The sequence below is a fragment of the Netta rufina genome, assembly GCF_964035555.1.
Source record: "Netta rufina genome assembly, chromosome: 3".
Lineage (NCBI taxonomy): Eukaryota > Metazoa > Chordata > Aves > Anseriformes > Anatidae > Netta > Netta rufina.
The window spans coordinates 28,834,437-28,859,600 of record NC_140125.1 but is presented as its reverse complement, the minus strand read 5'-3'; the positions used below and the strand labels follow the sequence as shown (position 1 = coordinate 28,859,600).

Sequence of the window (25,164 nt, the reverse complement as noted above, 5' to 3'; positions counted from 1 at the left end):
CATCCAGCACTCAGGATGCCAGTTCATCATGAATACTTCCAATATATTTTATCTTGCAGCATTTTCCATTAATCACATCCAACTATTGCATATGGATTTGCCTTATATCTGGAAAAGCTTTAACTACTTTTGCTATGCTTACTCCATGTTTCTGGCAAATACAAAAGAATTATCTCTTTGGAAAGAAGTTAATGACACAGTTCCAGCTTCAGTAATTTTTCAAGGAAAAAAAGGTTGTAAAATTGTTTTCTCTGGAATGCTGAACTTATCAGAAGATCACATACTTGAGCCAATAGCATTTGTCTTTGCTGTCATGCAAAAGAGAATGAGTCACCTACAGTACAACAGAATCATTTTGTAAATCTTTTAGAACTGTGTGGCATCTGATTAAACTAATCCACATCTTTCTATGATGCCAAAATAAACAGTCTCTTTCCCACAATGTATAAACACTGTTCCCATAACTTGCCTTTGAAATGTCATTAAAAGGTTAAGTGACGTTTCATTATTTACCTTGACTAATGAATTGTTCCATGCTGTCTTTGAAAGGCTGGAGGTGCTCTTCTAGTGATAGCTGATAAACTTTTGCTGCTTCTGTCTCACATACTGAAATTGAAATAACAGATTAGCTTAAGACACATCATAGTATGGATCTACACGCTGTAATAAAAGACACCCTTGAATTAACATATACTCAGTGAAATTGCTGGAATATGTTCCTCAAGCATACTATTTCAAGTACATACACTATGATAATATATTCAGGAACAGCTATGCTGTGATTGAACGTTTTTGACCAAAACATAAAGATAGCAGTAGTAAGATTAACAAAAGCATTCAACTGTTTTGAAGAAGACAAATTTAAGAGACTGACCAGTGATTATGAACAGTGATTGCAAGTCAGGTTGATATACATGGACTTAGGTGAAAATACCTTAATAAAAATAAAATTCAGTTGCAAAACCAGCACAAACTGTTTGGAGGGACCTTAATTACAGTGCATAAAGTATAGGTTATGGCTTAATACCTGCAAAAAACCACAGGTGTGGTTAAGTGTTTTGAATTGTTCAAAAGTAACAGTGAAAAATTATTGAAGTGCAAGAATATGAGAGTAGAGCCATTATAGCTTGAAGAGACCTTGGGGGAGGACAGCTAGGTTCTTACTGCACCAGAGACCAGGGCAAAGTTTGAGCCCAAAGCTTCCCTGACATATAAGTAATTGGTTAGGTGGTACCATCATATTCCCACAGATGAACCAAGGTAATTCTGTCTGGGGCAACAAAATAATTGACACTACATCTGGAAAATGACTCTGCCTGAAGTTTTCCAATAAAAGTGCACATATGCAAAAAATGTATTCCTTCTTGTTTACACTCCAGAGAATGTATACTTCAGAGAAACAGGATTATTGCTACGTCTTTACAAACAAAAAATAATTAGAGATTAAAAAAAAATGAAGATTCAGAATGCACTATTACAACTATCTACTTTAAATATACATGATGGGATCAGTCCAAATGGGATCAGTCCAAATATCTACGAATGAGAAATGGTCTGTTTTTGATGACCAGAAATAAACAAATAGTAGCCTTAAATACATTGTGTTCCAAAAATGTAATTCTGTAATATTTTAAAGGATTTCAGGAATTTAAAAAAATAGTAATAATTAGTTGTCAGGTCATTCTTACCTAACCAAGCATGAGTTCACAACCTGTAATAATAACATTATCTAGTTTACAGCAACAAATTAATGACAGATCAGGAAGAGCATGGTGGTGGTATTGCAATTAAAGATAATGTAATTAAATATATATAACATAGATAAGATAATGTAATTAAATATATATAACAAATATCTATAACAAATGCTCATCAGCCAGCCCACTGTAGATCTGTGCCTAGTCATTCAAGCACCAACAAGGTAAACAGATATGATGGTAGTCACATCACTCTTTTGTAATGTTAGCTGTGGAAATTGATTCACCTTTACCTAGTCCCAAAAGTTCTCAAAGTATCTTTAAGGTCTTTAAAAGTTCCCTGAATTTTCATACAGCATAGGACAGACAAAATAGAGGAATTATGTATCATTCTGCAAAGGAATTAATTCTGACAGTAACATTTTTACACTATTCTTTTCACCTATTTAGTGACAAAGTTGTGAGATGCTATAGACCCTGCCATAACCATCCATTTCATGTCACTCAAATTCCATATCTGTTTCCAAAATATGTATTACATATTCTTCACAGGGTTAAGGTTCATAGAGACCTTAGTTTTATACCTCATTCCAATAGCCTGAAGCAGTCCTTTTTCAAAATCTATAAGGAAATGCAGGGATATACCATATTTTATATTCAACTTGCTATGAAAAATAGAAACATAAGTAATATTGTCAGAATGAAATGTCTTAACCAGTCAGATACTGGAAGAGCCCTACCATGGTTGGTTTGTTTGTGTATGTGCTGGGGGAGGGGGGGGGAGTGGAGTTAATTATATCTTTGTTTCTCTGGATTGCTTTTTGTGTGTTTCTTTTTTTTTTTTTCCCCCCTTCTCCCTACATGAAAAGACTACAATTAATCACGTTCAGAAGAACAGCAGTTCAGGTTTGGTTTTGACCATATTCCTGAATTGCTAATGATGTGCAAGTCACTTAAAAAAAACACAGACCCCTCCCCCCTCCTTTTTTCTTTGGCTTTATAGAAAAATACCATATTAATATCCAACTTTAAAAAAATAAATAAATAAGAGGGAGAAATGCTATCATTATCACCACACTAATACCTATGTTGTAATCTGCCTACTTTGAGACAGATAGTGTTCAAGACAAAGTAGCTCGTTGGATGCTTTCTTCGTTAAAGAATTAACAGTCCTGTCAGCTCTCTTCTACATGTTTCCTAGTTCTCCAAAGCACCAAGTTTGGAATCATGGTCTCCTTGCCCAACCTGTTGGTTATAGCACTCATTTATCATGTTCTGTAATTTGTCACCAGAGCATAAAACCCCTCTATTTGGATGAGGTATTGTTATTCCTCACAGTAACTAAGGGAATTAAAGTGGTCATCATATGAAAGGAACATAAAACACTACACAGTTACCAGTATTTCTGCCCAAGTGAAGGAACATGATACTGAATAAATATGTCAGATGTGTATTTAATAACTTCTAAGCAATGTGGAGGTGAAACATGGAAAAAAAAAGTATGCAAAAATGCCAGTCTTCCATATTTAATTCCTCCCCTCCCCCCCAAGCTCTATACTTAATCACATTTTCCACAAAACAGCTTAACTAGACCTCCTAGATACCAAAGGACTAGGGTAGCAAATTAGATCTGCTGTAATGAGTTTGTTAAAGTTTTGTCTAGAACAAAAGCTTGTCTCTTTTCTGATTCCAGCAAGAAAACTCAAAATTTGCGTATTATCAACCCCATGCTTACAGGTTTGGTTATTCTTACATGTTGGGAGATGTATAAGCAACATAAAGACAATACTAGTGTAGATACCTCTGTTTATTTTAAGCAGATTATAAATTTTCTTATAATGTTAAAATGGAACGGTGTTCAAGGCACCACAAATGGGAGTCATGTAGGCCAATACAAAAGCCAACCACTACATAGAACCTTATCTCAGAATCTGGCATTGCCCAAACAGGCAGAAAGAAAGATAACTTACTCACATTGCTTTAGATAGTGAAGGTGTCTGTAGTCCTGGCTACCCAGTCCACATGCACTGACTTTGTACCTTCCAAGGATTTCAAATCCTAAGCAGGTGTTGGTGCACGCCGAGACACCTCTTTCTCAACCTTCTAAATCATTATTAACATATAAGCAGTATTTCAACAATGGAAAAGACCAACGGTCCATCTAATTTCATCTCCTCTCATAAGTTGTAGGGGACTGTGTGTGATTCTCTGGAGAAGCAATGCAAATGAGCTTTTCTGAGAGGAACTTCTAAGTCTCGTGTGCTATCAGTCTCAAACTGATATATGAGCTATTAGTAAATCAGATAGCTTTTTGAACTAGCAGTCTCAAAGTGATAGCTTTTTGCCCATACGTACAAATGGAAATTGATGTAAAAAAAAAAAAAAAAACAGATCAGGAATTAAAAATAAAATCTAATTACAGCTATACACAGTATCTCAAGAATCTAATTTCATTCACTATTTCCATGTGAAAATGCCATTAATTGCCATTTCTCAAATCTGTGTTAGACTGCTCTTTAAAAAAAAAAAAACCTACTACTCCTACTTTAGGTCAATATACTAAAACTGCATGAAGTTTCACAGCTGCCAATACTGTTTAAGAAACATCTACAAAAATGCAAGAGAAGTCACAAAGCATTCCATGCACTGTATTAATGCTTCCATTAAGTGACTCTAGTAAGTGATTTAAGATAAACCTAATTTCAGCAAAAACAATTGTTTTTTCTTTTTTTAAGAAGAAAATGTTTTCAAGATTTAAAGTATATTTTTATTGCTGTTTTCCAACTAGTTCTGCTGGATGCCAAATTTTAGTTCTTGGAAGTGCACATCTCTGCTACTCATATTAAAATATGCTTTTTTGAACAAAATGCATGAGCAGATGATCAATGACTCCTCAGGCTTACTGTATCGTCTTCGATCAGGATAGTAGGGAAAAATATGATTTTTCTTTCAACACTTCCAAAACATACAAGTTTCATGTCACATAACAACAAACAGCAACTACAAAAAACAGACCAACAATAAGAAAGCAAACAGAACTGTGAATTATTTTAGGATGGTTAATGAACTGAGGTTTGTTAGGCATTTTGGCGAACCACATCTGAAACCACAAACTTATATGAGTCCTGTAGAACTCAGGTGGATTTTCAAGAGTTTAAGATACCTGAGAGAACAAGTTGCGGTAAGATTTAATAGACTATTTGTTTATGTCTTTAAGGAATTTTGTCCCTGATTTTCAGAGGGTCTGAGTACTCAGACTCCCCCAGGAGATATGCCTGTGTCCAACTTGTTTGAAAAGTATATAACAGCATAACCACTGCTTTCACAACTTCCTCAGTCCTTTCTTATTCCTTATACATGTAGATGAAACTTCTGACTTTAAAAGAGAGTTTAGATTTTAACAGAGGAGAATGCTCATCTCATCGAAAGAAACTGATGAACTCAGCTACAAGCACAGAAAGAGCTCTTAATTTTCTTTTACTTATTTTTTTTGGAATTGTAAAGGCTTACACTAAGAACTGCTGAATCTTCAAGGGATTCCATAGACAGCTCCTTGTTTGGAGTTTTAAGGACAGTAAAATATGACTCACAGATTGACTGAAAGCCTGGCTTTAGTTTACATCTGGTTTGGGTTTAAGAGTCTGCATGCTGTATAACTGCAGCAATTAACCCTTTCAGTGATAGGAGAACAAACAGCTAGAATTTCTGGATGCATAGCTGTTAATGAGTAGGCAAAAGTAAAGATTTAATTTGGTTAAAGCAATAACTGCTTCTGTAAAGATAAGTTGTACAGATAACAGTAGGATTGACTAAAACAACTAGTGTTCTGTCATTTTTAAAAATATTTACCTTGAAAGATTTGGCTTTTTATTATAAAGTGCTGAGACCATCTTTTCAATAGAATATGGATCTATGGATCATATAACAGAAGGTCTTAAAATAAAGCATGTCTTAACCATGATAATCTTCATTCCCCGTTATATCAAAGCTATTGACAGAGAATAACAGAAACACAGACTCCTCTGTTAAAGTTTTTTGAAGTTGTAATGAATTACTTCCAATAATGCATTTTTTTTATTTTCATTTGAATTTTTCATCTCCCTGCCTTCTTTTCAAAGAGCTTATAATAACAACGTAGGAGTACATTCAAAAAGAACAGGTTTGTGGGAAGCCTCTTTGGATGGCATTCATTTAGTAAATTTAGCTATCCAAATCCCCAGGCAAGACTCAAGACCTTGCTTAGCAATTAGTTTTAGGGGAGCAATCACTTCCTTTCCTGTTATCTGTAGTGGTACCCTAAATGCCTGCTTAACTTTCTGTTACGTAAAGTTGGAATTAATGCTGCTCCTGTTCCCAATCAAGAAGTGACACTGAAATGTTGCCCAATGTTTTAACCCAATAATCAGAACTTTGATGTAAATTGTGTCTTCTAAATATGGAAGAAAAAAAAAAAAAGCATTGGGGTGTCTGTGGGGGAGAAGATGATGTGCAAATTTATTTTTTGCATTTTAGCCTGTATATGTTAGTATTACCTATGAAAGAGCTAACAGTGGATGCGATCTCACCACGCACCCCAAGCACAACAGTTGGCCATGAAAAGGAAAACGCCACCCCAAACTGCAGCTGGGCTACACTCTTAGGGTTGGGGCCTCTGTCTAAATTTCAGTAGTAACCATTACTAAGCCAAAAGGAGTGATTTGTTAAAATCCAAAAAGGTTATAATAGGTAACTGCAAATAAAAATGGTAAGAAACCAAAGCATAACACATCTACTATCCTATCTCTCTGTCCCATATTGATGCCACCCCAGATTCAACCACAAGAAATCTTTCTACTGCATGATATGTTACTTCTAATCCCGATTTACACAGACAATATTAACCTGAGACCACATATCAATCCTAAAAACAAGAGATCAAAATTGAATAGGCTTAGGTCATACTAAGAAGCGAAGCAACACAGGAAAAATAGGGAAGATGTATTTTTCCAAATTATTATGGGGCTTTTTTCAAAACATACATTTTAAAAAACAGTGTTCTGCAAATGCTTAACAATTTATAAACAGTTTCACTCCTGTTTATTTCAAATCAAAGAGATATCCTGGGCCATATGGCCTAGCTTCTTACGGATGGATACTTTGCAATGAGTTGCAAGCACTAACAGTTGGAAAAAAAAACATCACTACAAAACAAATACTTAAATTATCATAATCATTATTACTTGTAATCAGTTTTAAATCAAAGGTATTAAGTATGACAATACTATGGCATATAAACAAGTAATGACTTTGACTTGATTTTATAGCAGTCTGTATGATATGGTGTTATTACTCTCCTCTACATGCCACTAGTCAGATTTATTTTTTTGCCTGACGTTGTTTCTAATTCCATTTTAGCTGAGCTTCAGTGAAAGTTTTGCAATAAATGACAGTTGAATTAGTTTTTGATTTGCAAGAACTTACTATTGTAAAGCTAAAATGCTAACAAGTAGACAAAGAACAGTTTCTAAACTGTCTTAACCTGCCGTAAGTACTTCATAAATACTGTTATTACCATCCTAGTTCTTTCCTAAATGAAATAGATGGCCTGAAGAATTTCATGGGCCACAAATCCATATTTTTCCTAAATCACAATTATATCTACAGAGAATGTCAGAACATTGAGAAGATTAAACATTAATTTATACATGTTTTCCACATCTTTCTGCTCCACCATTCTGAAGTATCTAGAAAAATATGCTAATAATACTGGATATAAAACACAGGTCCTAATCAGCAAGAGTCATGCATCATTCTTGTGACCCTGGATGCCAAATATTCTTTACATGGTGAGTTGATTTAAGTCATGTGGCAAGTGCTAAAGTTTCTTCTGTGGAATGACACAGGAACAGAAGTCATTGCTTGGCATGACTGCATCAAGGAACGTTGCTGACAGCCAGGAGAGATCAAAAGCGGATCAAGTTGCTTAACAAACTATATGTCACTGAAGTCAAAAAGGCTAAAGAATCCTGGAGAGCTGTGAAATCTGGGAGCAACAGATGGAGCCATACTCATTTGGTTTGTTCTTAAAAAACTCTACTTGTTTTTTGGTCTTCAATTTCTTATAAAGAATCTACCATATTAAGTTTATCCCTGTGGATATTATCTTAAAATAATGACAAAAAAAGCCTGAATAATCTGCAAGAATTATGTTGTATGGTTAGTAGAGTTTCTGCTATACTACCTTAGGTGACATTTACTTGTTTTTATTTTTATACAGAAAAAATGAAAATTTCTGCCTTATTAATCTTGGAACAGGCACACATCATGCTTTATGAAAGTCTTTTGCATTTAATTTAGAATCCCTGAAGAGATTCTCTATTCTAACATTTACAAATTTTAAGGCATATACTTCACAAAACATAAAAATGGACAAGAGCATCCACAGTCAAATGGATGAAAGCATACATTATGAATGGTTTTTCTTCCCAGACATATCAGAATAACTACTACTTTTATACAACAATAAGCCTTAGCTCAGAACAGTGAAACAGTGTGATAAAAATTATTTCACAAAACCATGAAGATGCTTTATATCTGTATGGTTCTGTGTATGTTACTGACATATTTATATGGTAAAATACAGCATTTCTAGAATGAAATGCTATCGTTATGACTACAAAACTTTTTTTTTTTTTTTTTTTTTTTTTTTAAATAAGAAACCTCCAGTCTGTGGTTTTGTTTGTTTGGGTTTCATTTATAACTTTATAAAAGGATCCACTTGGGGATGCCTTTTTCCCCCATTTTTACAAAATGCGATCTCACTGTGCATTGTCTGAAGAGTATTTTAAACTAACATACCCTTAAACTGGTGATATTGCCTGTACCAATGCTATGTGGATTTGTGCATTTTTTTCAGTGACAAAATACAAAATAAAGAAGGCAAAGAAACAACAAGAAATGGTGTGAAACAACAAGAAACAACAATAAAAGGATGGTGTAATCCTCTCATTAAAAATTCCACCTAATCACAGATGAAGATGGGACCATAGCTACAAACCACATCTAACTGTAAAATGGGAATACATCCATAGACATCTATTCTTAAAGTTTGGTGATGCTCAGTACTTCCCAGGAATACTCAATACTCATTTATTCTCAGTGTCTTCAAAAGGAGAGGATCATATTTAGGATTTTGTCATAATTAGCATCTTACAGCTCTCCCTTTCTGGTCAGTCATTTAGTGAGGCACTTGCTAGTTCCTCAAATTGTAAGGTTCCATATGCACATTAGTAAACCTGGCAGTGTACTTAAACTAAATGCACTGGAAAACCACTTTGAAGTCACTTTATCCATTCAGCTAAAATTTGCACTCTATTCAGAAAAGACCAGCATTAAACATGGTTATTCTGACTCTTTGAATGCATTACAACAATTAAGCAATTGGAATACCCGTAATTTTTAGTGAATGCTCTTGCAATCATAGTTGGGTTTTTGTTGTTGTTTTTAATAATTTTGAATTCAGGTTTACACTTTTCTTTGGAAAAGAAGCACATCAAAAAGCATTTTGCATAACTCAGGGTTGATAAGAAAGCTGTGAGATTGCAAACTGTAACTGAAATTTTTACTTCATATCCAGGAGTGGATGCAGACGGGCCAACACCCAGAGAAGCTTGTCCCAAAGGGAATGGGCAAGAAGTCACAGTGCCTGCAGCTATTTTTCAGTTTCATTAACTACAAAACAGAGTGACAAGGGAGATTCAAGAATAATGGCTGGATCTGGAAGCACAAAAAGAATTTGACTGCAGTCTTGTGGCAGAGTGAAAAATGTAATTTCCATTTTTACAAAACCCCCACTTTGATCACTGCACAGTGTAGATTTATTCCATAAGAGATTTATGCCCATGTGCAAATTTTAATCTTGATCTAAAAATATTTAAGCCCTTGTCTGTATAAATACATTTTTAGTGAACTTGGAGGGATAATGTTCACCTCCATGAAAGTTCTTAAACACGTGCCTTAAGTACCAAGTACTTTCTCTCAGTCAAAGCTAAGCATCTTTCTCTTCTATTTGCAAGCTTGAAAACCAGCCCTCAGAAAAAAAAAAAGTTGCAAGAACTATAGAAATAAATTTACGTAGCTGAACTACAAAATGTTTGCTGTCCAAATTCTTCAGGGCAGGAAGTGGATGCTGCTTCAGTTTGCTTCTCAGTATCACAGTAAGTGACCTTGAAACAACTTTAAATTTTACTTCTAAATATTTAAAATACATTTCAAAACATCTGAATAGAACGTCTGATAGCAAGAAGAGAAGGTCAGATTTTACTTGTATTCTGTAATGGTGTGGTTTTTTGTTTGTTTGTTTCTTTTTTAGTACAGAACCTTCCATTCTATTCAGGAGCTAATGGTTTACCAAATCATTCCTTGGCCTCAAGACTCTTGGCATTCAAAACCAGCAAGACAACAGAATTACAAAGATCATTTCACTTCTTGATCAGAATCCAGCTTTCCAAGATTTAATATAAGTGTTACACATGATACATGTTCTTTATTAAAGTCTAGCAAACCTATCACATTTTTAAAAGTTGAGTTTATTCAAGGAAATATCGTTCCATAAACATGAGAAAAAATACTTCTTTTGCATACTATATTTTAGCAAAGTCAGGTTATTTCAGCATGTAAAAACATCCTGTATTACTTTTTCTTATTTGCTAGAGAGTAGCTTGGAAAGCTACTTTAGTCATGAAAGCATTTTAGTCATGCAAATAGTCTGATACTTCACAATTCTTATGAAAGACTTGTTGAAATCAGTTTGATATAAAAAAGATATTTTGTTTGGGTTTTGAGACAAAATTTTATCAAGTTGGCTTGATGTTTATTTTAACAGTCTCTTCCAGGTTAGCTACAGAAAATAAATTATTGCTTAATCATAAAAAAGCAAATTAAGGAAACAAATTACTAAAAGAGGACTTGAAATACAAGCATTTTTACACTGTCATCTAATTTCTCAAAATGATACAAAATAATAACAGCAAGTATATGCACTTAATCTAAATTCAGTACCTCGCAAATCTTTCTTCATTTTGCGGAGATCCTTTTGAAAGTCTTCAAACTTCATTTGTGAAGCCTGGAAGAGATCTTGTGGCTCTGGAAGAGGAAAGATGCATTGCTCTTTTCCAGCATCCTGACAAAAACACAAATGTGCAGTTACACAGTGTTCATTACTTTTCTATGTAGCAAAATATATAACTGAAAGCACAAAGAACATCTGCATGCATTCCTTGCCATCAGAAAACTGTATTTATTTTTTTTTTTTTTTAACTTGAATTTTAAAAAGCAGAATTAATTCTCACCTCATCAAAATTACGCAAATAGTAGGAGACAATGTAAGATAGAAGACTTCTGCTGTTGTCCTGTGTAGAAGAGAATAAGGTTTGTTACATTACTAAAACTCACTGAAAAAAAAAAAAAAACAAAAACACACAAAACAAACAAAAAAACATCATTTGAGTAAAAGGAATATTTAGTCACATACAGGTAATATTTTGCTGATTCAGTGCCTTTACCAAACAAACACACAAAAAAGTTTTATCTATTCATTAAATACAGTAACAGAAAAATATGTGTTAACACTTGTATAAACCATTCCCAATTTTTGAAATATACCTGACTTGAAACGGAAACCTTGCATTTTTAAATTTCACAACAAGGGAAAAAGAGAAATTGTTTCTGGGTTAGTATACACACCTTGTTTTGGCAACATTCAGGTCTTTATAGACATGCATCTATAGACTAAAGCAAAGTTTAATTAAACAAAGATATTTCTAAATGAATTTTTGGCACTTTTGGGGCTCTTTTGTGGCTTGACTTTCTCCTTATTTCTCTTCTGTAATAGATCGTCAACTGAAAATCTTAGAATTTAAGATTTTAGATAGAACTATGTTTTCAGATGGAAAACTATAAGAACTTTTCTGAGTGAACAGTAGCAAATGAGTTGAAGATGGATTTTGTAATTGCAAGGTTAACGGTAACAACATTTCGAGCAAGGTCTGTACTATGGTGTCATTCACATTACTACTTTCTTGGCTTATCGAAGAAACAAGTGCACCAGAATGAAGTTCCTTCACACTTTTAGAGGAAAGTAGTTGGTAAGGTTAAACAACATTCTGCTTACATTACCTCACACAAAAGCTACAGCATGTATATTTAGGAAGTGAGGAAGCAGGGAAACAAACTCTTCTTTCTCCGCAACTTTCAGAACAGCAGATCTTGACAGTGATTCACTAGATGGACGTAGGGGCCAATTTAAATTTTTAAGAATTATTACTATAACCATTCTCATACCACTACCCACATTCAGAAGGGTCTTTTCATCATAGACATAGAGACTCAAAGATAATTGTTTCCCTGTAAACGGAAGCAAAGCTTTTAACACAACCCCAGTATGAATAACCAAAGCCAAAAAAATGCTGGTAACACACAAGCTTCAGTCTAGCACTGTGCAAAAAACAAGACTACCCAGCATTCTCTTTACACATATAACTGTATCAGATGAATTTTAAATCAAGTACTTATTTTAATTATACTTTACTCATCTGGATCCATGGTCTAACGCATACTATGTAATCATGATATATAATATCATGAATAATAAGGGTGAATTTTGTATTATAACAAAGACAATGTCTAATCAACCATTTTCGGGAGCAACTGCTACTACTCACAAAAATTTTAAATCAGTATCAAAAAAAAGTTGTGATTCAACTGTTTCTACTTCTGCCATAAACCCTTTAAGAGTAAGGATCATTGCTTGTGAATGCAAAAAAAAAAAAGTGAGACTATACAGTATACCAAAAGTCAAATACATATCAGATTAGAAACTAGGTTTAAAATATTTTTGTTCATAGTGAAAAGAAATAGTTCATTTCCAAATGTCTATGAAAAGTCTATGGAAATACATTCAATTCTAGGAGTGCAGTCAGCTAAGTACAGTAACAAAATTGTTCCCTTTGACATGCCTAGGTCTCACACCTTTTATTTAGAAACGGAGAAAGAGTAATTTTTGGAAAGAGTTTAATGGTGTAAGGCCTACAGGAAGTCTAAGATCAACTTACACTGCTCTTGACATCTTTCAATTTTGGCAGGATATCTAGTCCAAACCCATCAGCTTGTCCTCTTGTCCTGTTTCCACCATTCATGTAGTTTCCAAAGGCAAGAACCAAACCCAAGACCTGCATAACTCCTGACCCATTTTTCAGTGTCTACAAAACAGAAGAGAAACTCAGTAATATTTACTGTTAACAGTATAACTGGCAACAGTTTTTAAGCAGATTTGTGGACACTGTTTAGAAATACATACATCAAGGCTCAAATATAGGAAATCTTCTGGTGAAATACAAAGATGTAGAATATTATCAACATATTGTGAATGAATGTAAAATATCTCCAATTAAGATTTCTATTTAAAAAAATAGGAAAACTATACGGTATTATGAGAGGTGATCATTTGGGAAAACTTAAATAGTAATTTCTTAACTGGTGCTGACAGGAATTATCTTTTTTTATTTTTTTTTTATTCAGGAAAGGGTTCTGCAATAAGTCCCTAAAACACCTGTATCAAATAACTAAAACATTTAGTTTAAAACAAACAAACAAACAAAGTGATAAAACAAGTAAACATAATTTAAAATGGTTTTGAGTTATTAAAGTACTGATAAAGGTCTGCTTGTTAAAGCCATGTAGTATTGTTTTGTTTGTTTTTGCAGGGGACCACTAAATTACAAGAATCTCTTCCAGCTACAGTCAACATTGCTATCTCTAAATCATTTTAGACCTTGGAAATATAATTTATTTGTGCTTCCAAAATACAAGCAAACACAACGTGAACTGAACTGGTATTCATTTGGAAAGGAATGGCACAGTCACTATGGAGAAAGACTTTGCTTTGACAAAAGGAGACGGTGCACTGTTTTCCAGAGGCTGATATGCATTGATGGCAACAATATGATATAGTTCAGTACCAAAAGCTAATCTTAAAATTTGCTTTGATGTTGAAGTACAATCATAAAATGTTCTATTCTGCAGGACTGCTATCCTTCAGATTTAATGAGCACTTAAAGTAAATAAAGAGAAAACTTTTGAAATATGAGTACAACTTAAGATTAAATATCAAAAATTTAGCTCTACCTCTTTATGAAGCACAACCTACCTCACACAGTTTCTGTAACAATTCAAGTTTGCGATGGATTGAACAAATGCTTTCTGAAAATGTTGACTGAAACAGGATGCAAAATACACGTTCTGAAAAGTTGGGAATTAGTGAGAGTTCATAGAGGAACCTGTAGGAACAAATAAAGAAAACGTTTAGAGCCAGTGTCAGTACATTCGGAGGCTGGGCTTTTTTTGTTGTTTTGTTCTGCTTTTTGATTTCTTTTCTATTTTAACATGTATAGCTAGTCTACTGCAACATGTAACTTTTTCTGAAGTAAACAGAATTGTTTTTTAAGTATGCTCTTACTGTTCTGGCTTATCCAAAGACTTCGCATTTTCTTTTTCCTTAGATGCCTTGCTGTGCTTTTCTATTTTTTCTAATTCATCCGATTGTGCTCTCTGGAATAAAGAAACAAAGTAATTAAAAAGTGTTACTTAAAAACCCAGTCAAAAAGCACAAACAGATGCTCTTGTCACTAATCTCATTTATGGATTTTTTTTCCTTTCTGGTATCTGCTTATAGTAAAACTACTTAGTCCACGGAGTGATTTTAAGTAAAATGAAAACAGAACAATCAATTTTATTGATTACTGATAATCTGTAAAAGATTTATTCATTCAACCACGTATTGAGAATAATCTGTGTCCCCATTCCCTTTGCTTTGACTGTTTATTAAACCCTCGAATCAAAGAGCTTTCTTATTGAGATGTGTTTTTCTTTCCAAGTCTATTGGGTTGCATTTGCATGCAAACTGATTTTTAAATATATTTAAATAATATCTACTACTTAAAACAAACAAACAAACCCACCTAAATGAAAATGTTTGCATTGCTTACTGCAATTAAAACTTTATTTTGCATTTGGAAAAAGCTATGGAATAACAGCAATTAACTGATTTATAATGGAGCTATCATATATACCATAATACATGAGAACTACTGCATATTTCTATGGAGCAAAATTATTTTCATTTTGTATCTTAATAAGTAAAAACAATTATATGTAAGCTGTCTAGTGTCTTGGAGAACTCTGTGGTACATTTTGTGGTCTCTTCTTCAATATTCAAATCAAAAGAAACAGAGCTTCACTTCTTTTTTTTGTATCATGGAACATGGAAATTGTTTTTTATTTCCAGTTACAGTGCTGGAAAATCAAATATCATGGAAAAGAATAGAAATGGAAAGAAATTTCTCCTCCTGACCTTTCTTTTGACATCCATGGTGGTTTTCAAAATAGATTCAAAATAGATTCAAAACATGAATCTGTGCAATAATGTAAGAAAAAGTAGGAAATATAAACATAGATATAAATAAATATAGATATATCTATTTATTTATATTTATTCGTTTAAGAAAACACTGCATACGTTTTTGAATTTGCTCCACCACAGATCTCATAGACAACAGTGGAAAATTATGTTCTAACTACTTAATGCCAAAGCAAAAGATTGGCTGCACCTGTCTTGCCTGATTTTGCATGATTAGCACAATTAGAAGAATTAGGGAACTAGCTAAAATCATACTGCCATGGCTACAGCAGCAATTTGAAACTAGAAAGTCAGGTTTGGACAGTTCTACTGAGGTTGTTGAACATCTCATGTGAAAAAGGCGAAAATCCTTACGTGAAACAGAAAGATGCCTCAGTTTCTCTGATCAATCCAGTAAGTCTGGAAATGACACCAAGACCATTTGACCAGCCAGAACAGATTGCTCTGTCAGGTTTTGGATCTCTCTCAGGATCGAGACTCCTCAACCTCCCTAGGTAGTCGGTTCCAGTGTCACATTTACAGAAAAGAAATTAAAATGGTATTTTTATTTCTAAATGAAATCTCCAGCATTTAAATTTCAAGAGGCCCATAGACCAGTAATGTCTAGTGTGGCAATCTCTGCACTTCACTCCTTACTCAGACATGCTGGGTAACACCTCCCTGAGCTCTCCTGCAAGCTTACCCCTAGCTCTCTCAGCCTCTTCTTGTATGACATGTCCTTCATGCCTTTCATCACCACTGTGGCTCTGCACTAGACTTGCCCCATGTCCATGTCACTTGCACTGGGGAGGGCCAAAACAGGACACGGCACCCCAGATTTGGGCTCAGCAGTGCTGAGGAGAGGAGAATAATACTTTCCCTTGACTTGTTCAGTCCTTCCTCAATCTATCATATCTATCTTATTTTTAAGAGCTAGTCTTAGACTACTTTATGCATACCCCAAAAACACTTCAGTGTGGGAAAACAAACCTGGGGATTCATCCTGTTATAGGTATTGCTTCTTTTGAGGCAGGTGTAGGATATAGGAATATAATTACAGTAGTAATTTTTGCTTTATCCTGAGGAGAAGGAGCTTTTTAGGATACCAAGGTCTAAAAAATGGATTCAGACATTTTAGAAGACTCATCTGGACATGGAGTGAGGATTAGGAAAGATGTCTCTTTATAAGACTTAAACAAACAAGCATTAGTTCTAGATTGAATAGTCTTGGCTCCAGGCCCAATACATAACAACACTCTTTTCTTCCATCATAACTTCATTTCTCCTACCTGTCAAAGGATTGCATCCATATATTTTAGAAGTACAAGGGAAGCAACATGGATACTACTTAATCAAAGGAAGTAGCTGCATACTGAAATCTATGTCACCTGTTAGCAGAGGACTGTTTGAGGTCAGTAAGAGAATCCAAATCTGTGAGCAGTGGCATCTATCCTTCATCTTGGAAACACCATAATGTTCTAGCTATACTTAGAGCACATTCTCACAGTCAACAGTATCATGTTGTATCTGTATTCACAGTATGCAACTTTAAAGAATAACCAAAAAAAAAAAAAGAAAGAAAAAATTATTGCCTTAAAGGGTTTATCTTCTAACAATAGGTAACTGATGATAAAAACAAAACAAAAAACAAAACAACTTATTAGAAATATTGATCTTCAAGAAAAATGGCATTCTAAGATTTCGGTGTTACAAAGCTCTGACACAGAGAGATTTCCTTCCAAAAACTTGTGGGAAATACAACTAATCTTTTGCCAGAGCATTAAACAAATGAGCACTTTTCTTCCTTCTTAGAGGTCTCACACAGTTCTGTAGAAGGGACTCTAAATGGTCAGAGTTAATTTTGACCCACAAAGCTTTCTGACAGGCCTGAACAGACTCCAAAGCTATGAGTGCAACAAAAATGACCATAATCAGTCTGAAATGAGTGAGTTGGGTATGATATGTTTGTCCTTCAAATTCCACAGGAAAATTCTTCTGTTACTATGTTAATGCTTATTTTGTTAATACTGACAAAAAGGAAGAATTAGGCATGCCCAGTCACAGGGGGGAGAAGCAAGAGGTGGAAATCAAATGCAAAAAAGTAAAATTAATGGAAAAACTAAAGCTATGTGTATGTGTATGTATGTGTATTAAAAATTACTTTTGTTTTATGCATTCATTTAAGTAACTTTCAATAAATCACTTAAGATATATATTAATATCTTATATATTAATATATATTAATTTAAATACCATTGCTAACTTATAGTTCCTGTAAACTTCCAAAGCTATTTAAACAAATAGTTTTTATAATAAAATTCCTATATTTTATTTAAAAATAATAGACATTTACACACATATACATATATTGGTTTGAAATCAAATGTGAGTTACAATGCTTTACTCCATTTTTGACAGTAGCCACTTAAATTGAAGAAAAAATAAAACAATAAATTCTCCTAAAGTATTGCATTGATCACAAGACATATTTTAAAATTAGGAAATATAAGGACAATATATTTTTAACTCCTGAGGTCAACTCAAAGATCACCTCTTTGTCACAGTATCATCCACTCTATCCCCCTTGCCCAAGCAGTATCAGAACTTCTGTCATCTCTGACAGGTATTATTCCTCCCTGTCTTCTAAGCTGCAGGTGAAAGAATCCAAAACTTCTCCAACAGCCAGTGTTCTCTGCTATCCTCATCCCTGGAATACTTTTCCTAATATCTTATCTAAATTTCCCATGCTGCAATTTACTATTTCTCCTGTTGCAAAGACAGGAGTATGTCCTCAGCCAAACATGTGTTTTACTCTGAACAATTCCACTACATCCAGGTTTCGACTAGTAAATCATGGTTTTAGCTTAAAATCAGTGTTTTACTTGGCTCTATTAGTTACTGACCCACATTTCTTTAATCAAAGTGTAATACTCAGAACTGTTTCAGCCTTATTTTAGGCTGCTGTTGAATATGAAAACATTTTAAAAACATTATAATGTGTATGAATATAGCAAATAAAAATATTGCGTAGTTCCAAACTCTTAATAGAAAGGTGAGGAGCCACCATCAATGTATTGCTTCATTTAATAAGGAATTCCTGTGATTAGAACACTTTTCTAAGCTTTTCAGCCAGCCTTTGGAAGAGCCAATTGAGCTTCCAAATTGGACCAATTGGCCCAATCTTCCATGGGCTTTTCTAGAATACCCTGTGACAGCGTCAAAGCCACCCCTCTCCCCCGTCAGCCTTCAATGCCAATGCCCGCAATACTACTATACTACTACAAATATAGTTGGAAATAGTTGGAAATGAGATTGTTTTGGCATTATCTTCTCTTGACAAAGCTATAATGGCTGTTATTCAACTCATTTGTTTGATTTTAGATAAGTGCAAGTAGCTAATTTACTCACTCTGTAATTTTCCCAGTAAGTAGCTTATAATATGAATATGTATTTTATACATTCTCTCTATCTAACAGAGAGAATACTTTTTTTTTTTTTTAAGGCTTTTTTCAAAATTTCTAATCTAGTTTTCAACACCAGAAGTTTCCATTTTTGAGCACTGCTGGTGCTGTTGAGAGGAAAGGCTTGCTTTATATTTTGTGTTAGGGAGCAGGTGTAAAGAAAAGAGTTCTTAACTTTACCTAGACATTCATAGCCAATGGAGACTTAAAAATAAAAAAAAAAATAAAAAAAAAATCTCCATTTCATTTCTAATCAGTAAAAAGTCTGTTGACAATCAATAAAAACTACAGATTTTAGAAATCTGAACGATGCCAGGCAATGCAGCATTGTTCTAATAGTCATGTTGTCAGACCCACAGGAGTCTAGGTATGTGAATGACATGATTTTTTAGGGAGATCAATTTTATTTATTCAACTTAGACTTAAAAAACCCTTCAATTATTCAATTTACGCTCCCCCCCCAAAAAAAAAAAACAACCCTCCAAAAGTCAGTTTCCCTACTAACTTTTTTTACATTTTTTTTTTAAAGTATAATTAAAAAAAAATGTTCAGAAAGAATGTAAACAAAGTATAACACAAAATAAAAATTCTAGGTACTTTAAATTATGACAAAAAGAATGAGGATGACAAGTCTTCTGCACAATTATTGTTGAAAATCATTTCTCAAAATTGTTACTGGTTAGCTTATTTTTGTATGGCTAATGTTTATCTGTTCTCAAATTTGCAGATAGGTAATAAAAAAAAGCTTTTGTATTACCCTTCAGCATTTGTGTCAAAAAAGAACATTCAATACATCCCATAAAATTCATTAATCTGATTGTATTAACACCTCTTTGAATGTCAATGCTCTTTATTTCCTTTGTTTATATATATATATATATTACAAATAGAACAGAACAGTGTAATATACCAGAATTTTATGTTAATTATATCTAAAATCAGGCACCATAAATCTGATAGAAAGACCACAAAAGCATGCTGTTTCAGTTTTAACTCTTTTCCCACTTTTGCCAGTGTAGAATCTTACGAATCTTATTTAGGATCAAAAATGTGGTAAGGGCCATGCTTCCACTTTACAACATAATTCTATTTCCTGTACTTTTCTCCTTGCAACAGAACCTTACCTCTGACCTTAGATCAGTTTGAAAGCATTTATTATTATTCATATTTTATTTTTGTTTGGTTTTATTTTTGGGAATGTAACATTTCAAAAGTGACTTGTCTAAAGAACATTGTCAAAAGTAAATGAAACAAATATATACAAAGATATCCTCGTTAACAGCAATTATCATATTCTTTCAAAGCTGCGTCTTGTATAAGAGGTTTGTATTATCTTGCTGAAAAATGTTAAGATGGAGCATTTTAATAGTCTGTTTAAAAAAATCACAAGAAATAATTGGGGAGGTTTGAATTTTAGTGGTAAAGTAGAGGCAAACACTGCACACTTCTCGATGCTTTTGTTCTTACAATAGGCATTTAGAGGTTTTTGAAAGCAGTGAGCTGTCTTTTAAATATATGGATAGAACAGAATGTAAGAGGAATTAAGAAACTATAGAGATTTGAATTTGTGATGTAAGGCAATTTTAGAAGAACAAATGCAGAAAGCAGAATCCTTTGATACAGTTTTCAAGCAATTCTTATACACTTATTTTCACAATACAGTGAAAATACAGCAGGCCTTAAGCCTAACCTGATTTCAAGAAGGGGTATTTCAGATAAAATGTCTGCTAAGAAGCTACTTGCTTTCAAGGTGAATATTCACTTCTCCACAAATAATTTTATTTCTCATTATAACCACCATAGTTAAAGACATACAGTGAATTGATAACTGTATTCAGTTTTATCTGCCTTCTTCCTCTCTAAATAGACGGCACCTGGAAAAAAAAAGATCTTAAGGAGTAGGGATGCAACAATTTCTCTTTCCCTCCCCCCCATAGCAAATTGAAAAAAAATCTGCAGAAAATATTTTTTATAATAATGTGATAAATGTATCCCCAATCTTTGTAAAATAGATGGAAACAGGAAAAAAATACTGTAATGATAAAAGGGTAAAATGGAATGCAGCTCATTAAAAGTAAATTATTAACTGACTGTTGACTGACTCCAAATTGGAGTTCTTTGTATATAAAGCAGAGAAACCACCAATTTAAAGTGCATTACGTGTATGTTTATAAGATATAAGTAAAAATACAAATAAAATAAAATAAAATGCAGAGAAAAACTGAGCCCATAAGGCCATTCTGGTAGATGCTAGCTGTGAAAGCACATTAAAGTTCCACATGTAGACTTATCTACTAAGGCTTTCCTATTAATATTGTCTTAATACATAGTTAATTGTCAACACATTTGAACAGCTTTATAAAGAAAGCTGCACAACCATATGTGGGAATGATAACACTGTATGAGCCAGGACTGCAGTAACAAAGAGTTTCTCACTAACTCCAGTACCAGTTAATACTATTAAATTATTGAGAGCTTGGGTCATTGGTGGGGTGTGAGTTTCTTCATTTATAAAAAGTCACTAAGATATATACAGTAACTTTGTGGTTTAACAAGACTTTAATTCCTCAGTAAACAGGAATTGAGCCCTTGGGACTGTGGTTTTTGAAATTAGGGTGTGTTTAGGTTTGGAGACTGCCCAAATTTCATTCACATTTAAGAAGGGAAAGCACCATGCCAGACATATGCAATCAGGGAAAAAAAAAAAAAAAAAAACACATTCTGATGGAAGACTGTAAAACAAATGCTGCCATATGTTCCATAAAGATCAGATAGAAAGGCTTAGAACTAGTATAAAGGTATTTAAATATCCAGAAAAAAAAATCCAACTCAATAAATAAACTCTAAGAACTAAAAATTTGGTTAATGGCTACAATATAACAGAGTTAGTCACCTTATCCCCACCCACAACACAGAATGAGGCTGAGAATTAAGGGAGGAGTCAAACATGTTAGTGCCTCTTGAATCACCTATTGCTCACTTTTTTTTTTTAATTGAACAGTATTTTTATAATTAGTGAAGCTACCAAGATCTGATTAATATATTTGTATTTTCAATCTGTAATCAAAGATAAACAACAACAAAATAAGAGGCTTCTTTTCAGTCAGTTTTACCAAAGGACCCAGCAACAAGATTCAGCTCCTCTGATGAAGGTCTCTCCAAATGAATTGAATCATGTATTTTTTTTCCTGCTTTCTTGCACCCAAGCAAATATAGTGATAAAGTTGGGCTGATACATCTTTTATTCACAGAAAAAGTCTATAATACAGTCATTCAAACTTTCTGAGTCTTCCCCAAACTAGCATATATTTTCCTCAATTAGGCCAACTTTTCCCAGACGTTCTCAGTAATTAGCAAAAGTTATTACAAAAGCAGCATTTGGTATTTCAGCAAACTGCAAATTTGGAGGTAATCTATTATAATAGAATTCAGAAGTATATTACAGATGAGATTAAGAAAGCGATTGAAAAATATCCTGTTAGCACAAATGATATTCAGCAACAAAAGAGGACTACTTTTTAAACTAATAAAGTCAAATGCAACACAAAGGAGTGAAGTTTTGCAAAAAACTGATCATCAGGGCAGTATCTATTCCATACTTGCAATAACTCAATCTCTCACAATCATGCATATGTAATATATCAAATTACTTTTTTTTTTTTTTTTGCATGCTAAAGAATGTGTGGAATGGGATATAGCTGTGCAAGGAGGCATATTAAAAATAATGCAAAACTATAGAATATTTTGGTTTGGAAGATCACCCAACTCTAGCCTCACCTCCCACTAGAGCAGGTTGCCCAAAGCCCAATCCAACTTGGCCTTCAACACTTCCAGGGATGGGGCATCCACAGCTTCTCTGGGCAACCTGTTCCAGTGCCTCACCATCCTCAGACGAAAAAATTTCTTCCTAACATCTAATCTAAATCTCCCCTCTTTTAGTTTAAAACCATTCCCCCCTTGGTTCTATCACTACAGTCCCTCACAGAGAGTCCCTCCCCATCTTTCCTGTAGGACCCCTTTAAATATTGGAAGGAAAAATAAAAATAAAGAAATAACACATGACTGTCCAAAAATGCTATGGAATAAGGATGAGAAGTGTTTAAAGTGTAAAGGCTGGGGGGGGATATAGTTCAGACAGGTTTCCATTAGGTCATTATCTTCCTTAGGAGTGCTGGGGGAGCTAATTCTTCAGGGATGAAATAAGAACTGTAGAGCTTCTGAGTTCTTATTAGAAAATCACAAACTTCCCTTCCCCCTCCCCCACCCCCACTCAGAGAGGACTAGAGCTTAACTCTCTTTTCATGCCCTAAAGTGTTTCATTAATGAGAAATTCCAGAAATTAATAAATCATTCCAAAATAGGCTGTAAAAACAGTCCCCCAAATCCCCCAAAATCAGAAAGGTGCAAATTAAGGAATTTATTATGAAATTATAACATGATGGAAATAAAAAGTCCAATGCAATATCATACATTGTTTTTTAATGTCATTCTGTTTCACACAGCTTTGTGTTTTGGAGGGTAAATAGAGAGCCTCTTTGCTCTTTCTGGAAATACCTATGTCTCCAGGCAATGTGCTCCAAGAAGGCAGTAATGCTCACTGGCCCCAGCTGAAGACAGAAACGTGCTTCTGAAATCCACCTCATTGAGTTTTGCATTTAACTTGCTAAAGCCAGTCTTTGACCATACCTGAGTACATTCTGAATCCTTGATTTTGCATATCTAATAGTCAAACATACTCTGATGATAAGCACCAGTCATTTATGAAGCCTCCTACTTTTCATTGCATTAACTTAGAGTAAGCCTTTTGCTTTCAAAGAGCTGAAATTATTTTGAAGGAAACCCTGAAATAACAATTAAAACTACAGTTCCACAAATGAAATAATGAAATGGTTGTTCTTATTAAAACAAATGTTTTTAATTGAACACGTTTGTTATATTAGTGAAGTTACTAGGGTAAGTCTTGGAGTGCAAGGCCTGATGCCTATTGACCAAAGACTGCCCTACCCAAAAATACATACAAGAGTAAAAAAAAAAAAAAAATTCTCATTTAGAAATCAAATCACAATACTATAAGTAATAGATATGCTCTGTATAAAACACATGAAGACTATTAATACAGTTCAACTGCTTATCACTATCTTAATTGCTTCGGACAAAATAGTCACTTCAAAATAGGACATTCTACAGATTTCTTACAGTTACTGATGCAAGACAAAAATACTTTCATATGGACCTGCAGTATTCCTTTATTTTATGGACTTTGATTACTCACATTCTCATACAGGGCCTGAAGGGTCTCTAGGTCAACCACAGAATTGTCCAAGTTAACAACAGCTATAAAAAAAAAAAAGAATTAGTTGTCAAGATGATAATCCAGCTGTGAAAGAAAGCCTGAGCACAACACTCAGCAATAGTTTTTATGACCTATTGGTCATACAGCTTAAGGGTTTTAACTTTATTAATGCCTCGAATAGTGCCATGCCTAAGACTATGGGCTAGAAACCTGGCAGAGCCAGGTGTCAAGCGTTAAAGAATTCATTTCCCTTCCCCCAAACACATACACACACGATCCCACGAGTATGGCCATAGCCAGAGATCAGAGATAAGCTTTACATCAGACTTTCACGGTCTGACTGAAAGCATTATAAAAATTTGTAAATCTGCACCACAGCCACACACACACACACAGAGAACTCATTCCTGTCACTGGTTGGTTTCAGTCTTAAACTGATTAATCCATAAGTCAGCCAGTTAACTTCAAGACACCTGACAAGGGTCAAGTCTTCTATGCACTAAGCCGACAGGTTTAGTACAGATACAAAATATGCCTTTCCTGTTCCCAACCAATTCTGGCGCCACACACATACTGTATTTTTTCAGTGTCAAAAAGCAGGTTCAACAAGCATAGAGAGTGATTTCCATCTAACTACCTTTTACCAAAGGAAATAAAATCTAGGGACACACTTTTAGGAACACAAACCTGCCTCCCCACTAATATTAGGAACATTTACTGAGGCACAGGTAATGTTTGTGCGCACTAACGAAGAATTATTCTTATCTAACACAAAGCAAGAATTATGCAAAATGAAAACAAAAATTACTATCTTTAGAATATTTTTTATAAGCACACTGACAATTCACTGACAGGACAAATAAATCTAATTCTTGTCATCCAGACTTTAAAAGTTGAGATTTAGAATGTCGCATTAGAATGTATGTGATGGTAACAAAATATTTATTTTTTTAAAATCACACTATACCAATCTTTTCTCCATTTTGACCTTCATTATTTTTTTACCTCTACTGTGATGAGATGTGTGGTATGTATGTGTCTGTATTTATACAGGAAGTACCATAATCCCCTAGGTGAGATTCATCTAGGAATTGCAAAATGATCACTGAGAGCAATACAGCACAAGGGTATTATGTCCTATAAATCCGTGTCTTTAACTGTCACAGAGAAATTCTGTGTATATACCTAAAGACTACAGACAATATAATTCAAGTTCATTGGTTTCCGATTGTTTTAAACCATTTAGAGATACCACTCTGAGTCTGGGACTCATCACATTCC

General features: G+C 34.0%; 1 protein-coding gene across 1 annotated transcript in view; it reads right to left on the bottom strand.

Annotated features, from left to right (window-relative positions):
* Positions 1–25,164, bottom strand: part of FMN2 (formin 2) — a gene marked incomplete at both ends in the record, with an annotated part of 154,537 nt that overhangs the window by 44,801 nt on the left and 84,572 nt on the right. Inside the window, 7 exons of the mRNA XM_084284031.1 lie at positions 514–606; positions 10,737–10,857; positions 11,027–11,086; positions 12,788–12,934; positions 13,882–14,011; positions 14,191–14,282; positions 23,863–23,924. Of these exons, the coding sequence (XP_084140157.1) occupies positions 514–606; positions 10,737–10,857; positions 11,027–11,086; positions 12,788–12,934; positions 13,882–14,011; positions 14,191–14,282; positions 23,863–23,924 (705 nt within the window). The remainder of the gene's footprint in view (positions 1–513; positions 607–10,736; positions 10,858–11,026; positions 11,087–12,787; positions 12,935–13,881; positions 14,012–14,190; positions 14,283–23,862; positions 23,925–25,164) is intronic.